The following is a 17,655-nucleotide window of genomic DNA, read 5'->3' as shown; positions in this document are numbered from 1 at the left end:
TAGCCTTACTGGCTTGAAGAACCAGAAGACAGAGTTTGGGTACCCACAGCAGTTGAAAGTGAAAAGAGAAATCCTGTAATGAAGACAACCAAAGAAGAGGAGTCCTACATTTTGCATATAAAATCTTCCTAAACCTCTGGCTCACCCTTGATCTACACATGTGTGGGGCAGACTCCAGGTAGTCCAGCAAAGGCTAAAATAACTGAACAGTGTTTCCAGCTGCTGCTCACCAAAGGGAGACAGAGTTTGAATCCACCCAAGTTAATTGTCTGCCAAAATGAAAAGTCAACACTCTCTGAAGGAATACAACAGATTCCAGAGTCTCTAAACATATCATCCCCAAATGTCTAGGATACAACCCCAAAGTACTAGACTTCTGAGAAAATAACAGTCAGGTACTGGACATATGAGGAAACAGGAAAACATGACCATTCTCAAGAGAAAAGGCAATCAGTGGAAACTGGCCCCAGGATGAACCAGATATTGGATTTATCAGAAAAGGTTTAAAAACTACTGTAACTGTGTTCAAAGATGTAAAGGACACTATGCTCATAGTGAATGAACAAACAGGATATCTTGGTAGAGAAACAGAAACTGTAAAAAAGAACCAACTGCAAGCTCTAGAATTGAAAAATATAATATCTGAAATTTTAAAAAAATGTGGATGGGTATAATAGCAGACTGGGGAAGACAAAAGAAAAATCAGTGAATGTGAAGATAGATTAGTAGAAACTATCCAATCTAAAGAACAGAGGAGAAAAAAAGAAAGCAGGGATGAACAGACCCTCAGGGATGTGAGGGATAATATAAAAGTCTTCCATAGGTTTAATTAGAGTTCAAAGGAAAAGAGAGAGAGAATGAAGTAGAAAAAAACATTTGAAGAAATAATGCCCCAAATTCCCCCAATTTGGTTAAAAATAATAACTTAAAATATGTGAACCCTTGAGATACAGTAGTCTGTCCCTGAAAGCAGTATACATGGTTCTTTAAATTTGTATAAAAACACAATTCCTGTAAAGCAAATTGTATATAAAGCAAAATATATATAACATAAATGAGGGACTTGCCCATTTAAAGGGACTTGCATTAAAGCTGGTTATCAAATGAATCACCAGCCCATGATGAATTTGTCTTCCTAAAACTGGGTTTCACCCAGGGGTTTTAACGCAGAGCAAATAGAGAACCCTTGATGATAGCGTCTGTTGTCCTGAGACCCAGCCTGCAGGCCCCAGGGTAGGGAGCAGGATAGGGCCGCAGCCATGGGCTGAGAGCCAGTGAGGGGTCCCATGTTCTGAATGAGGTGCGACGGGGGTGGGGACTGACCTGAGGCTGGGCCGCAGGATGGCGTAGCCCACAATGAACTGCACCTTCTCCAGATTGGACATGGGTCGGTCTGAGATGGGGTCGTCAGGATCAAATGCCTCTTCTCCGATATTCAGCTGGCTGGCCACCTTGAAACCCAAAGGCGGCAGTCAGGACAGCTGAGATTCTTCCCGTTTGCAAAGGAGGAAACCAGGCGAAAGCCTGGAATGCTGCCGCAGGCCAGCCGGCGGGCGGCAGAGCTGGGAACAGGCCCGGGTCCCCTGTCCCCTGGGCTCACCTGGCCCGTGACCCTGGAGGACCGCTTCAGCTTCATGGAGGAGATGTCCTTGGTCCCTCTGTCCCTGCGGCTGGGCCTCTGTGGATGGAGACAGTTCTTGAGGGATGGTGAGCTGGGGCAGCACCTCCCAATCTGACCCAACAGTGCCTAGGGTGGGGCTGGTCTCCAGATGCCCCAGCCATTTCCCAGCCGATTCACAAAGCACCGAGCAGCCCCTCATCTTGACCGAGCTGTGCAACACTGACAGGTGTGCACTGCCATTCTCACAGCTGGGTGAGGAAACAGAGGCGAGGGAAAGTGAGAAACGGGACAAAAGCTGCTCGGCCAGTCACCAGCCCTCTGGGAGGGCTCAGGACTGTCCTGATTCCAAAGCTTGGACCTCTCGCCAGCCAAGCGGGCTGGGTCTGAGCCCAGGTGCCCAGGACAGCCCCAGGCTATGGTCATTCTCTGTGACAATTTGGTGGATGAATTGGAATACACTCCACCCACTGCAAGGTAGGGGCTTTCCCAGAGATCAGAAGATTCTAAGCTGCGGGGCCCAGGCTGTGTGGGGAGGGGTCTGCCCCCAGCCATCATGATCTGCTGGTCTCCTTAGGCAGGGGTCACACCCTGTCCTGATGGTGTCATGAGAAGTTGCTGCCAAAATTAGAGCTCAGTGTGGGACCGGGTCCAGGGCTGGGCACCAGCTTCTGGCTGGGCTAAACCTGGTTTGCCACACAGGGAACAAACATAAAACACGTTAGGCTGGCAAGCGAGGATGGGCAGGGTTCACTCAGCCCACTGCCCCTCCTCGGGGGGCACACGGTGGGTGCTTAATAAACGTGCAGGAAGGAACACTTGAGATCTGACCTCTGGGAAGCCAGTCCTCCCTGTGCTCACCTTCCAGAGGTGCCAGTGGCTGGACCACCTCCCAGCGTCCCCTCCCTGAGAGGTGGCCAGCCTCCAAGGTGGCCCCCAGTGGCCCCTGCCTCCTGACATTCTCACCCACCGGGGCATGTAGGCATTGCAGCTTCCTTCCTGCTGTCTCTCTGAGGTCACTCATTGTGGAGGAAGCATATGTGAGAACACTCGGGCAGCACCATGGAGAGGCCCAGGTGGCCAGAGCTGAGGTCTCCCGCCAGCAGCTACGTGAGGGAGCCATTTGGAAGCAGATCCCATAGCCCCGGTCGAGCTTCGAGATGACAGCTTGACTGCAACCTCACCAGAGACCTTGAGCCCAAACTAACCAACTAAGCTGCTCCTGACCCTCAAAGACTGTCTGAGATAACGAATGTGGGCTGTTTCAAGCTGTCAAATTTAGGGGGTAATTTGTTACACAGCAGTGAATGACTATTACACTCTGCAGAGCCCACATCTCTAGAGGTCAGGGAGTCAGGGCTTGAGCTTGGGCAACCTCCATGTCATCCCTGGACCAGATCTGGCCACGTGATGCCAGGCTGCAGACTCCCTTAGATGTCTATGCAGTTGGTCTGCACACAGGACCTCACAGCTATCTGAGCTGAGGTATGGGGCACTGTGATATTGTGATTTCTAATAAGAAATATATATTTGGTCTTCGTCCCCATTACTGGCACAGAGCTCCTAAAGCCCTTGGACTTTCCTGTGATAAAGGTGTCTTTTTATGTTAATGAGGTGACTTTTGGAAAGCACCTAAGGGTGGGTCTGGTTGCCAGGGGACAAGGGGAGGGGGGGAGGGGCGGGAGATTGAGTTCAACTGGCTCAGTGGCCAATGATTTCGTCAATCGTATCTATGTAATGAGGCCTCCGTAAAAACCCAAAGAACAGGGTTCAGAGAGCTTCCAGGTTGGTGACCACTTGGAGATTTAGGGAGAGTGGTGCCTGGAGAGGACATGGAAGCTTCTTTTTTTTTTTTTTTTTTTCTATTATTTATTATTTATCTTTTGGCTGCACCGTGTGGCTTGTGGTATCTTAGTTTCCCCACCAGCGATTGAACCCGGGCCCTCGGTAGTGAAAGTGTAGAGTCCTAACCACTGGACCACCTGGGAATTCCCCATGGAAGCGTCTTAATCTTTCCCCACACCTTGCCCTATGCATCTCTCCCATCTGGCTGTTCTGAGTTGTATCCTTTTATAATAAACCAGTAATGTAGTAAGTAAAATGTTGCTCTGAATTCTCTGAGCCGCTCTCGCAAATGAAACCCAAGGGGGGGTCGTGGGAACCTCTGATTATAGCCAGTGGGTCAGCAAATGAGGAACAATCCGGACTTGAGTTGAAGCAGGGGTCATCTTGAAGGACGGAGCCCTTCATCTGTGGAATCAGATGCTATCTCCAGGCAGATAGTGTCAGGATTGAGTTGAATTGTAGGACACCCAGCTGGTGCTGAGAATTCTTGGTGTGGGGAAAAATCCACATACACTGGAATTGGTGTCAGAATCGTAGGCAATCGTGGGACTCCTAATGCTGGTGGGCCCGAGTGCTATCACTGCTGTGTCATTCCTTTGGACTATTTTGGTTAATTCCACTAAGATGACATCATGAAACTAGGGCTTTAGGAAGGACTTCTGACCAAAAATGGACGTGAATTAACCTTCCATCAGAGGACAGGGCAGAACATGGGTAAAGAACTTGGTCTCTGAATTCAGCAGAATGGATTCAAAGCCCAGCTGTGTCAGACGTATTCACTGTGATCTGGGGACAAGTCACTTCACTTCTCAGTTTCTCTAGCTACAATAAACTTAATAATCCCTACCTTATAGGGATGGCTCATCTGGAAATTAACTGAAGAGAAGCAACTGGCACATAGCACGTCGCCAGTCAGTAATAACAACTGTTGTTAGTATTACTGCCCAATGTTCAGGTCAAACCCGGTGTTCAGAGCCTGGGAGATCCTCTCCTGTGATGACTGTATAATTCACAAAGTCCTGGGGGTAACGCCTGACTCGTGAGCCCCTGAGTGCCATTCAAGACTGAAAAGCCCTGGGGGCCCCTGCGCCCAGCAGGTGGTGCTCACTCCACGCCTTGCCTCCCCCTTCCAGTCCAGCTTCCGGGGCCTGGGGGACACGCCCTTTGTGCCCCCGCCCACTGCGCACCTGTGCGGATCCGCCGTGCGTCGGAGGCTGGGCACTGCTCTCCCTGCCCAGGGCGTCATGGATCTGCCGCATCACCGAGCCACCGCGCAGGGTGTTCCTGGCAAAGAGCACTGGCTCCGGGATGTCACCCATGAACCTCAGGATGACGTTCCACACAGCCAGGGCGGCCTGGGGAGACGGGGACAGAGCGCCCAGCTGGAACCCGGCTCCACGCCGCGCGGAGCCCACAGCACCCCGCCCGAACCAGGGGGAGGCCTGAGCCGCCAGAAACCAGAGAGCCAGGTACCGAGCAGTCGGCGTCCTCCTCGTGGTAAAGCAGAGGGTACCGCAGGGGCCGCCGGATGTGTGCGTGGCTGGCTGATTTCTGAAAGTAGGTCACGGCGAACTTGGGGAAGGTGTACTCGGCCAGGTCGTCTGCGTCCTCCTCGGGCTCCCCCATCATGGGGACCGTGTCCAGGTCAACCTCGGGTAGCTTCTGGGTCCTCTCTTCCAGATCCTGGGTGCCCGTGAGAGAGAGGGACGAGGGTCTGCTGTCCTTTCAGATGTGACCTGGCAGCGTGTGCATCTTTGGGGGCCAGGGAGCCCCAAGAAGGGTCTGTCTGGTTATTGACGGGGTGCAGAATTATCCACTGCCCCTTGTGTTGGGGACCTCCCCGACCCTCACCCTCGGTGGGCCCCTGGTGGGCTGCCGGCTGCTGGGCGGGCCTCGGTGTGAAAGCCCCAGGTACCTGGCACCCTCTGGCTGCAGACCTGGGCTCTCCAGACACCCCCCACTCCCTACCCGCCTCCTGCTCGCTTCTGTCAAGTGCTCCTCCAGTGGAGGGGGGCCGGGCTGCCGGCACTGCACAGATGATCTGTGTGGGGGGAGCCTGGGCGGGGGGAGGGGGAGGCATGAGCACCTTGGGGGGCGCCTAGGTCACTGGCCCAGAGCAGGATGCGGTGCGAGCCAACGGGACAGCCCCGGAGCTGCCCTCTCCTGCCCGCTCCTCCCGCCCTGCCGCCCCCTCCTCCCACCCCCCCCCCCCCCCCACATCAGACACGGCCTCCTCCTGCCGTGCGTTTTCTACCTCGGGTCCCCAGGTCACATACGGCAGAGCAGCGGCCACCGAGGTGCTGTGTGACAGGGGCCGAACACACGCGGGAAACGCTGCCCGATTGAAAGCCCAATGACATGCGCACAGTAAAGGCTCTAGGAAGCCTTGCAGGTAAGAAACCTGCTCAACTTGAAAGGGTTTGACCACAGAGACCGTCGCTCCTCTTTCCTCTGCATCTTCACCCAGGACCGCAGAACTCACTTCAACACCTACCTACTCCATCGGCTCCCCGAGCTGAGTCTTGGCTTTTCAGCAAAGCCTAGAGGTTGGCCCCTAGACAGAGCCCCCCCCCCCCCCCGCCGCTGGGCCGGCAGGGCCTGTCTTACCTCGATGTGCGGCGTGGCCTGGTCCTCCTGCCCGCCCATCAGGGAAGGCAGGAAGCCGAACACCTGCTCCACCATCTCCGTGTCGGTGACAGTGTCGTAGATGGACTTACGCTTCCTCCTGGGGACAGCGCTTGGGCTTTTCTGCTTTTCAGCGGGGACGACCAGAGGCCCCTGCACAGACACCCCGGGGGCCACGGTTACCACAGGCCCGGCGGGGGCAAGCCCCTCCCGGAAGCCAAATAAACCTCCTCCTGCCGTATTTGTCCAAATCAATACATTTCCCTCTAAAATCCTAGGTTTTAAAAGCGAGAGGGACTGGAGATAACCAGCCTGGGCCTCTCCTTTCCCAGTGGATAGTTAGAGGTCCAGAGAGGGGAGAGGCTTGCTTGTCCTCACAGGGTACCACGCCAAAGCCCGAAGACCCCCAGAACCTAGCTGCAAGACCCACCCAGGCCCACCTGGTCCCTTCACAAAGAGCACCAAGGTTCCCCTGGGAGAGGGCCCTGGGCCTGCCCTGGTTTGTGGCCCGTCCGGGGCCATGTGGGTGCAGGAACACGCTGCTGACATGCCTGGGGCTCTGCCCTCTTTCTTGCTCTGGCCACTGTACTAGCACTGTGCTCCGGGGACCCATTTTCATCTACGGAGCAGGGACAGACTTCATCCCAGGCCCTCTTCCTTATCACCATTGCCAAAGGAGCAAGTTCTGAGGAGTGAGGTTGAGTCTCAGGTGCTGTCCGAATGGAGGAAATGGGATCACGCAAGGGTGAAATTTCAGAACGCAGGGATATGCATCTCGGCGCCACTCCCCCGCTCCCCGCCCTCCCGCCTCTCTTGCCCGGACTCTCTTGAAGGCTCCTCTTGGTATTTCTTGGTATTTTTGGACCTGGAGGGGGCAGGAGTGTCTGGTGGGAGCCCTATGTTGCTGCTTACTCCTCCTGCCTACCCTCCCTCACCTGGGCCCGGCCATCTCCCACCTGCCCGAGAGGGCAGTGAGCACCTACATTGGCTTTCTGCCGCCGGACAGCTAGGCCCCTGGCATACGCCTGGATGACCACCACTGCCCTCCTCTTGGCCTGGACCTGCTGGCGCACAAGGTAGCCCCTGCAGAGGGCCTGCAGCCGGATCATCCTCTGCCGCATGGCCTGGTACTGCTTTGCCAGCAGGTGGCTCCGGGCAATGGCCTGCAGACGCTCAAAACCCAGGAGGACCTGCGGAGGCAAGAAGGACGGGCGCTCACAGAGAGGCCTGGGCCCAGCCGGGCACAGAGCAGAGAAAGGCCTTCCCGAGGGGACAGAGAGCAAGGGGCAAGGTGACCTCACAAATCAGCTTGACAGTTACCTGCTTTATGGCAAAGCGCGAGTGCTAAAGTTTTACGTGACTGTGAGTACGAGCGTATTAAATGAGTTATACTTGTAAAGCAGTTAGAACAGAGCCTGGCAAGAAATTAGTGCTAAAGAAGTCTTTTTAAATGGCGTGAATAGGGCTTCCCTGGTGGCGCAGTGGTTGAGAATCTGCCTGCCAATGCAGGGGACACGAGTTCGAGACCTGATCTGGGGAGATCCCACATGCCGCGGAGCAACTAGGCCCGTGAGCCACAACTACTGAGCCTGCGCGTCTGGAGCCTGTGCTCCGCAACAAGAGAGGCCGCGACAGTGAGAGGCCCGCGCACCGTGATGAAGAGTGGCCCCCGCTTGCCGCAACTAGAGAAAGCCCTTGCACAGAAACGAAGACCCAACACAGCCAAAAATAAATAAATAAATAAATAAATAATAAAAATAAAGGAATTCCTTAAAAAAAAAAAAAGGGAAAAAATGGTGTAAATAATAAAGTAGTTCCTGGTAGTTCTGCCAGTAACAGAGAACTGGTTTGGGTGTCACATGCGTGATACGATTCCAGAGGCCTTGCTTTTCACACCTGCAGCCAAGTCCAGCCAGCTTGTGTGGAGCTAGAGCACCTGTGTGGAGGCCTATGGCCGGCTCCATCAAGCTAATCCCTCAGGGATCTTGAAAATCAAGAGGAATAAACTATGAGTACCTGCTTCTATGCTGCAAACACACCCTAGGCCACAGCAGTCCCTAAGCCTCTGGGATGGCTCCTGTTGGCTTCTGAAAGACCAACCTAACGGCTGCCAGGTGTGAGGGGTCATGCTTCATCTTACAGGTTTGGGAGTCACACAGACATGCATCCAAACTCCAGCTCTGCTGCCTACTGATTGCGTGCTCTTGGGGAAATGACTTAATTTCTCTGTGCCTCAGTTCCTTGACATACAGCGTTGGCTTAACAGTAAATAAAATGATGCACACAGAGCAACAGGCCCCAAGTAGCCTTTCCATCCATATCAGCTGCCAACGTGCCCTTGTGAGCATGGAATGCGGACAGGTCTGGGTCAGTTTTGCTGATGTGACCACTGCATGTCCCAACCACAGTCGCAGCCATGACCAAGACAAGCAGTCAAACAGGCCCCACAGGACACGGTTAAAGGTTGCTCTGGTTTGTTTGTTGTGCAGACACTCATTAGCAGCGGCTGTGGTCAAGGAAAAAATTAGAAAAAAATGCTTGAAACAGAAAATAATCAATCCATTAACCTATTTTGTTGCCTGGAAATTGGGAAAAAAAGCCACCATCTAGTTTCAGAGTAGGACATCTCATTCTAGCTCTGGAGATGCCCCAAATTCTGCAGGAGAACGCTTTGAAACCTGCAAACCGTGTGACCTGACACTGTGCTAAGAAGAGTGTGTGGGGTGCTGAGGTCTGGATCATGCCTGTGACTGATGTGATGCTTCCTGCCCCAGCTCTCACAGTCATAAACAAACGTCAACATTCGTATCTAATTGGACGGCTGCTCCTGCAGGCTCCGCCTCCCACGTGAGTCTCTTACCAGCTTGAAGTTCCTCTGGCTGTAGTAGCCTTTCCACCAGGCCTGGAGGGTCACAGCTGCCTGCCTCTGCCTTAGGAACTCCTTCCTAGAAGCGGAAATGCAAGTCAGTGGTAACAACCACAGACATTTTAAAGCCTTTGGGGGGAAAAACTGATTTTAAGGGAAGAGAGATAATGAAATGTTGGGGGAAATGAATGCATACAATATTTCTTTTCCAGAAGCCTTTATAGGCTGAAAGACAGGTTAGGAACTTAAAATCTACTGCCAACAACTAAATTTGTGAATGAGGACAGTCCAGTTTTTATTTATTTATTTAAATTTATCTTTTTTCTTTTTCTTTTCTTTATTTTTTTTGGCCATGCCACGCAGCTTGCGGGATCTTAGTTCCCCAACCAGGGATCGAACCTGTGCCCCCTGAAGTGGAAGCGAGGAGTCCTAGCCGCTGGACCTCCAGAGAACTCCCGAGGACAGTCCAGTGTTTAGAGTGAGGAGAAAAAATTTCCTCATTCCCCCCAAAGATCTCTGAAGGGATAAAACCCATTTCCAACTTTTTATTCGTTGCCAGACTCCGCCCCCTCCTCTGGCCACTAGCCCAGGGGTTTATCAGAAATCAGGTCAGAAGTCTCAGGACCAGAGCTCCTCTCTGGGGGCAGGTCAAAGCAGAGGGCAGCCCCCAGACCCAGGCAGCCTGGCAAGCTCCATCAGACTGCTCCCTCCACACGGAGGAAAGTGGGCTGAACACTGGAGGAGGTAACCTGAAACCTCGCCTCTGGGGCGTCAGAGGTGCAGACGGATGTACCTTTTCTCCCACACTTAAGTGAGTTTTCTTAGCACTTCTAATAATTTTTCAGGGTATTTTCTTAGGTTTAGGAAAATAGACCTCAATCATATTAAAAATCATCTTCGGGGAGTTGGGGGAGGGGGAATTGGATGAAGGTGGTCAAAAGGTGCAAACTTCCAGTTATAAGATTAAGTACTAGGGATGTAATGTACAACATGATGACTATAGTTAGCACTGCTCTATGGTACATATAAAAGTTATTAAAAGAGTAAACCCTGGGGCTTCCCTGGTGGCGCAGTTGTTGAGAATCTGCCTGCCAATGCAGGGGACACGGGTTCGAGCCCTGGTCTGGGAAGATCCCACATGCCGCGGAGCAACTAGGCCCGTGAGCCACAACTACTGAGCCTGCGCGTCTGGAGCTTGTGCTCCGCCACAGGAGAGGCCGCGATAGTGAGAGGCCCATGCACCGCGATGAAGAGTGGCCCCCGCTCGCCGCAACTAGACAAAGCCCTTGCACAGAAATGAAGACCTAACACAGCCATAAAAAAAAAAAAAAAAACTAAAAAAAAAAAAAAGACTAAACCCTAAGAAGGATTTCCATCACAAGGAAGAAAAAATTTTTTTCTTTTGTTTCTGCATCTGTATGAGGTGGTGGATGTCCACTAAATTATTGTGGTAACTGTTTCATGATACGTATAAGTCAAATCATTATGTGATACACCTTCAACTTGTACAGTACTGTAAGTCAATTATATCTCAATAAAACTGGGGGATAAAAACCCAAAACCAAAACAAACAAAAAAGAACAAGAAAAAAATCATCTGGAAAATTTCAATATTTATTGATGCCTGGGTGCCGTGCAGTCCAATTAAGTCAGAATCTTTGTTGATGGGTGGACAATATATATCTGTATATCTATCTATTCAATATTTTTTGGTGCATGTACATACACACACACACACACACACTCACATGATGATTCTAATATAAGGCCAAAGTAAACAACTGAGTTATCTAAAGATAAAGATAATTGGTCTCCTTTCTAATATTTATACCAGTGGTTCTCAACTGGGGGTGATTCTGCCCCCCAGGCACACTTGGCAATGTCGAGACACATTTTTGGTTGCCATGACCGGGGGCTGGGGAGGAGAATGCTACTGGCATCTAGTGAGTAGAGTTCAGATGCTGCTGAACACCCTGCAATGCCCAGGACAGCCCCCTATAGCAAAAAGTTATCCTAGCAAAATGTCAGTAGTGTTGAAGCTGAAAAACCCTGATTTCTATATTTTCTTTAAATTTCTTGTCTAATTGCATTGGCCAGAACAGCGAGAACACCATTAATTACCAATGGTGATCACTTCTGGGAAGATGAAGTAGACATACTTTCCCTTACTCCTCCTGCTAACTACAACTAAAAACCCCTAGACATTATACGTAAAACAAACATTAAGAAGACTCTGAAACATGGAGAGAAGAAGGAAGACCAGCTGAGGATCTCAGACACAGTGGTAACTTCTCTGGATTTCTTTTTGCCTCACATACTCTAGACTAGGAGCTGAAGAAGAAGGCAATCCAGAAATGACAATGGGCACAGACCAGAAAGACCCCAAGAAAAGCCTTCTCTCTCTACCAAAAGGATCCAGAACGGGGCAGTTTAGCAAGACAGAAAACTTTTAGATAATAACCAAGTCTACTCCAGTGAAACACCGTGTAAACAACTGTGGTTCCCCCACCTACACCAGAAGATGCCCAGTGGAAAGGCTAGACGTCCACCCTCACCTGGGTTGTATAGGAAGTCATCCTTGATGGGTAGTAACGAGCCCACCCCCAACAATGGCAGTGGAGACCACTGGGGAACCCTGAACCTGTGTGGCCTTCTAAGCCACACCTCCCCGCCTCACGACCCTGCTTGCTGGTGCCCATGGCCGCTATTCCCGTGGCTCAGCCACTTGCTCGCCCTTTGTCCTATCTGGGTGTCCAGGCCCTCCTATGGTTGGCAACGGGCCGACAGGACAGCAGGGAATGGCACCATGGGACCTGCCGAGACCCTTGGACGTGGTGAGGGGGAGGGAGGCGGCAATATGGCTGATTTACTGAACCTGGACTGAAATTCAAGCGTTATCTTCTTACTGACCAGGGAACCGAGTCAAAGACAGTTCTTTTGTTCCCTCCAAAACCAACCACCTCATAAAACCAAACCCATACATTCTCTAAGACAACTGAAGGAGAGCGCCGAGATACAGTCGAAACCAGAGCTGACGCTTCATTTGGCTCTTGCTTCCGTAGTGGATTTTGCCCTCCACCCCAAACATTCAACTAACGTATTAGAATTCTCTGGCCAACACAGGCTGCAGTGTCCCTGGTCAGGAGGTCCCGACAGCGCTTCTGCCTCGGTTACCCCGAGAGGGGGACCAGTGGGAACTTGTGGCCCTTGCGGGGTACAGGCCTGCCCAGGGCACATGGCGGGGGGGTGTGTGGGCTGGGAGGGGGCAGGGCGGGCACCTGTATCTGTAGCCCCGCAGGACTCTCTGGATGCTGACGGCAGCCTTGTCCAGGGCCTGGCTCCTCTGTACCGCCAGCAGGGTTTCCTGGTTTTCCTGGGATGGGAGAGATCTCATCATGCAGCTGCCCCGCCTCACCGCCACTCCCCCACCTGCAGCCAGAAGTCAGGGTCTCTCAGACTCTTCCCACACTGCTCCCAGGAGGGCGGGCAGGGGAAGGGGCCCTCATGTTGCCACCGCTGTGGCTCAGAGCAGAGAACCGCAGCTACATCCCCAGCCCCAATCCAAGAACTTCCCATTTTAGCTCTTTCTTCTTGTTAATTCGATCTGGGAAATTTCACTTCTGCTCCGGAGAACCCAAGAGGGGGGCAAAAAATTTCCCCAAAGCTGTATTTTATTTCCCAAAATTCATGTGCAACGCGCATTCAGCTGTAATAGAGATGCATGCTTGTTTCCATATAAACATGAATTCCAGCCTTTGCATAGAATTCATGGTGTGAGGTGATAAGCCATATTCATCCCTGAGCGGTGACTTTCCCTGGCCCACCTCCCTGCTGCCCGTGGATCCCGGGCCGGAAGGAAGGGACTGTCTTTGCAGAGGCGAGAGCAGCACAGCCCTTTGGTAAGTGATGGGCAGAGGCCAGGGGCTTGGTGGCCCTTCCTGCCCCCATCAGTCTTGCATCAAGCAAGCACTGGGTCTCGTCGTGTGCCTGGGTGGGCCCTGGGGACACAGAGATGGACTAGACCCCCGACTGTGGCCTCATGGAGCAGCCAGGGAGGGGGAGGGATGGAGGGGCGGGCACTCTCCTCCCCTCCTTGGCCATCCACCCTCGCTGACCCCACTCTCTATAACACACCCTCCTGGGCGGCGGCCCTGGGACTCCCCAGACCTCTTCCCTCTGCCAGCCTCACCTCCCCAGTGGAGTCTGAAGCCCCTCTGCTTCTTCCTTCCTGTCAAGCCCCAGAGTCCCAGCACAGGCAGACCTGACTAATGCACAGACAGACAGACAGACCCACTGGAGAGCTGGGGCTGGGAGGACAGACAAGGACGTTTGGGCAGGCTCTACGGGGGAAGAGGACAGAGTGGAGGCCTCAGGAAGGGCAGTGGGGACGAGGTGGGGTGCGGGGTGGGCTGGCAGAGCCCTGATTCTAGCCCTGATCTTCTCTTCCTCCCCCTCTTTCTCGCCCTGCTGACCTGCCCAAGGCGTGTGAGGCTAGGAGACACGGAGGTTCTCTCCCTGTGGCTCTCTGACCCAGTTCGCAATCCTGGAGGGCCCGAAGGCCAGCCTCAAGGGCGGGAGGCTGCGTCTGCGTGACCTTGAGCCTCCCTGTGAGTTGATGGAGAGGCAGGTGGGAGGTGGGAGATGGTGCTGCTTGCACTGGCCCGCCAAGGAGCTGTCATGGGGGGAGGGGGGCACACTGCCTCCTGCCTGAAGCCCCGCCTCTCCAGGGAGGCAGGGGCGGGGCTTCCCCAGGTCGGACTGCAGACTGTGGCCCCGAGCCTCAAGGGCTGTTCTCGGGGACAGTGGGAGACCTCCCTCAGCTCCTTCTTGCTCTCCCGCGGTGGCTGGGAGGCAGGCCCTCCTTCTCCTCAGGCCTCGCCCTAAATGTCCTCCTCTGAGAAGCCCCCGGGCTTTCACGGGCTGGGCCGGGCTCTCCCCCGACCCCCTGCCTCCCTTACCCCCTAGAGTGGCTTTCTTGAGGGCAGGGGCCACGCACGGGGCAGGCGCCCACGGGCACCAGACCGGCCACACAGGCTTCAGGAGGCTGAGGACCAGCGCGTTCAGGGTCTCACCTTCAGGAAAATTTTGGTCTTTCCCACTTTCCAGTCTTTGTCTGTGCCCAGCCACATTTCGACGATGCGCAGGGTCATCTGGCGAAACTTGCCCTGAAGCTGTCAAAGAGAAACAGGAGGGGCTCTGTGGAGTCCCGCTGGAGCCTGAGGTCCCTCCTCGGGGGCTTCCTAGGGAGCGGGGTCCCTCTGCTCCCACAGGTGTCGCCGTCAGGGGCTCCTGGATCAAGGGTGGGGCCCGGGGGACCACGAGGCCACCACACCTTGTAGGGCCTGGGGCCTCAGTGTGGCCGTTGGACACGGGCAGCCCAAACTTCAGGATGGCCGAGTGTTCGGGGAAGGCTGGGAAGCAGGAAGGGTCCTGCTCCCTGGCCACTTATCACCTCTGTGACATTCTGCTACGTAAAAGAGAGTGTTTGCTTTTAACTGCGGATGCTCCTAGAAGGAACATATTCAGCGGCTAGCCTCGTCCAGAGAAGGGAAGCAGGAACGGGGGTCATTTCAAAGCTTGGAGTCCAGGGAGGGGCCCTGGGCATCAGGTGGGCAGCCCGCTTGGAACGGGGGCCGTGCGGGCGCCCAGAGGCGGCTGGGTTCTGCGGATGCGCACGCCGCCTGTCGGGGCCCGTGGGCCGGGCTGCGGGGACGCACACCTCCGTGCGCGCGGCGCTGGGCAGCAGGACGCGGAACCTCTGCGAGAACTCCTCGAACGAGTAGCGGATGGGGAATCCGGACTTGCGGATGTGCACCGTCTCCATCATGCCTGAGTAGCGCAGCTGCCAGAGGCACAGCTCCCGGTTGAAGAGCTGCGGGCGCAGAGGAGAGGGGCTGATGGCGCGGGCCGCCCCCTTCCCGACCTCCCTGCCACCAACCCTTCGGCCGTCCACCAACTGCAGGAGAACGAAGCAAGCGCTTGGTTTCATGAACGTTCTGTTTTGAAGGGAGATATTTGGTTGAAGTCGCTGCCAAGTGCTGGAAGTGTTTTCCAAGGAGATAAAAAGTCGATAACATACGAACTGGGACACCCACAAGAACACCAAATACTTCCCGCATTTTCAGAATATGCAAAGTATGAGGAATATCAAAGTGTTTTTGCATATGCCACGTTTAAAATTTTTTGAAGTACCCCCCAAATAATGATGCCAAAGGACACGGCTTCCTTCTGGCCTTGCCTGTGTTGGGGTGACTGGTGCCCCTGCAGTCCTTCCGGCTGGGGCTCCATCGTGCCTCTCACACTCTAGTGGAAGGAATAAGTACCTTTCCTACTCTGAGTGTGAAAATATTCTAGTCAACTTAGTCTCTCCATCCTCCAGAGATGGGTATTTGGAGAGGAACTTGGCCACGATGCTTTGCACAGGGGTATGGGGTCTCAGCCATGGCCCCAAGACTCTGCATGGCTGGGACCCTCGAGAGCCCCCCTCCACCTCCAACCAGGAGTGTCTGGGGACTAGGGGCAAGCTCTCCAATCTGGCAAGCCCACCAGCACCTGGAAACACGAAGGGCCACAGCAGTTAGTTTTGGGCAACTCCTTAGCTCCCATTTATTATTTCTGGTGGGCCTGGTGCTTCTCCTTTAATCTTTACAACAGCCCTACCTGGTGCGGTACTTAGCTCCAACTTAAAGACAAGCTGCCTGAGGCTCAGGGCCATGCTCCTGAGTGGCTGAACCAGGGTTCCTACCTTGAGCCTTCCTGGCCCCTCAGCCTGGGCTCCCCTACACCCGCACAGCAGCTACCAACTCCCAGAAATGTCTCAGCCGGAGGCACCCACAAGACCTGAGAATGATCCTCAGGCCCCCCACCTGTGGGCGTGGGTAAGGACCTCTGGGAGCACAGTTACTCTCTAACATCTGTGCATTGTGCTTTAAGGAAGACACACTTTGGATCTCCTGGGCCAGCCTGAATTTCATATGATTTTATACTTTTCAAAAAGGCACTTCATTTAATGTAATATTATTTCTTCTCTCTTATAAGATTTTTTGTTTTTTTGAATCATTCTATCTCCTCTCAGATGGCATCTCCCAGTTTCTGGAATCCTGTATTTGCAGCCTCTGGGTGGGATTCCCAAGCCCACACGTCAGGGGCTGGGCAGGCAGCAGGTTCCCACCCCACCCCACACATAAGCAGATAAAGCCGCCTTCCAAGGGCTGCATGGCCTCAGGTCTCGGTGACCAGCAGTTGGTGTCAGTCTCTAAAATCACAGTACTGGTTGCTGCCCCTTACGGAGTGTGGTTTACTTATGCAGATGTGGCAAAAATGTCACGTGCAATCCTTGCTGCCCCCTGCAGGTAGGCAGATCCTGAATTTACGGAAGAGGAAACTGAGGCTCAGAGAAGCAACACACCTGGCCAATGGCAGGCGAATGGCAGGGCTGAGACAGTTGAGGTCCGGGTGATCCAAAGCCCTGAAGGTCACAGACCTTCGAATGGCCTAGACTGGTCACCTTGCCTCAGTACCCCCATCTGTAAAATGGGGGCAGATATCTCTAAAGCTGCTCAGACACTCGTGCAGGGAGTGACATGACCCCAGATGCCATCAGACTCATCCAGTAGAGGCCCTCTCCCTCCCTGCATTACCAGTGGCTTCTTGTACTCATTGGGTTTGATGCAGCGGATGAAGTAAGGCTGGCAGTTGGTCAGGATTTTCATCAGCTTGTCCAGGGACTGCTTGAACTGGCCCGCCAAGGTGGAGGGCCGCTTGCTGGAGTCTGCAGACTGCAGGCAAAAGCACAGGGCACAAGTGGGGGGCTGGGGAGCTTGGCCTGGGGCACAGTGAGGGCTTCTGCCGAGGTCCCGCAGGTGGGCAGGGCTACATTCATCCAATCGCTCATTCATTCATCTAGCACAGGTACCCCAAGTGCCTATGTGTGCAGGTGCCCAGCTAGACACTGGGGACCCAGAGCCAAGTAAGACAGGGCAAGCCTCCTGTCTAGGGGTGGGGCCCCCCAAGTGGGACGCACAAGATGATGCACCAGGGTGAGGAGCGAATGTTAGAACTCCCAACTGTCTTACCTCACCATTCTACATTTTCAGTTTTTGTATCGGTTTTATATGCTTTTTTGTATGTTTTATACTGTACATTGTAAGCATTATAGTAAATGTCTACAGTTTTAAAATACATGTATTAAAATGATGGATGCAAGAGAAAACAAGAGCCCAAGCCCCGGGCCAAGAGTAGTGTGTGTTTTTGGGCAATGCTGGCCTTGGACCATGCTCCTTGATCAAACCTTTCCAAGGTCGAATGTTCCTGAGCAAATGTATGTACTGCCAAATTGCATCAGTCTGGAGACACGAGTTCACCGTTTAACACCTCTGAAAGCAGGATGCAATCACCGGCAGGCCTAATGACAATGGGCAGCATTTTCCTGTTGTTCCGGTTTATAAAATACTGTGCATTTCCCTCCACTGTCATTCTGTTCCCTGAAACCTGTGGGACATGCTCTGGTGTCCCCACAGGGCCAGGACCAGGCTGTGCTCCGGCCTCAGCTGTGACGTCCAGGCTGGCTCCGTGAATGCAGAGGGTCTGGCCCGGCTCCGCCTGGTTCCAGACCTGGGCAATTCCTGCACAGCCTCGCGGCTCCTTGGTGACCCCCCTGGGCTGGCTCTGCACGTGGTCGTGCTGTGGGCCCTGGGCGCTAA

The 17,655-nt window shown here is 53.6% G+C and overlaps 1 protein-coding gene across 1 annotated transcript in view; it reads right to left on the bottom strand.

Annotated features, from left to right (window-relative positions):
- The window catches only part of MYO7B (myosin VIIB), a 105,566-nt gene that overhangs the window by 22,227 nt on the left and 65,684 nt on the right, over positions 1 to 17,655 (bottom strand). Inside the window, exons 16-26 of the mRNA XM_059927697.1 lie at positions 16,594 to 16,731; positions 14,673 to 14,825; positions 14,026 to 14,124; positions 12,232 to 12,326; positions 8,949 to 9,033; positions 7,072 to 7,278; positions 6,071 to 6,241; positions 4,937 to 5,146; positions 4,651 to 4,818; positions 1,601 to 1,678; positions 1,324 to 1,451 (exon numbers count right to left, since the gene is read on the bottom strand). Coding sequence (XP_059783680.1) covers positions 1,324 to 1,451; positions 1,601 to 1,678; positions 4,651 to 4,818; positions 4,937 to 5,146; positions 6,071 to 6,241; positions 7,072 to 7,278; positions 8,949 to 9,033; positions 12,232 to 12,326; positions 14,026 to 14,124; positions 14,673 to 14,825; positions 16,594 to 16,731 — 1,532 coding nt within the window. The remainder of the gene's footprint in view (positions 1 to 1,323; positions 1,452 to 1,600; positions 1,679 to 4,650; positions 4,819 to 4,936; positions 5,147 to 6,070; positions 6,242 to 7,071; positions 7,279 to 8,948; positions 9,034 to 12,231; positions 12,327 to 14,025; positions 14,125 to 14,672; positions 14,826 to 16,593; positions 16,732 to 17,655) is intronic.

Source organism: Balaenoptera ricei, chromosome 7 (assembly GCF_028023285.1).
Source record: "Balaenoptera ricei isolate mBalRic1 chromosome 7, mBalRic1.hap2, whole genome shotgun sequence".
Taxonomy (NCBI): Eukaryota; Metazoa; Chordata; class Mammalia; order Artiodactyla; family Balaenopteridae; genus Balaenoptera; species Balaenoptera ricei.
This window is presented reverse-complemented; position numbering and strand designations above follow the sequence as displayed.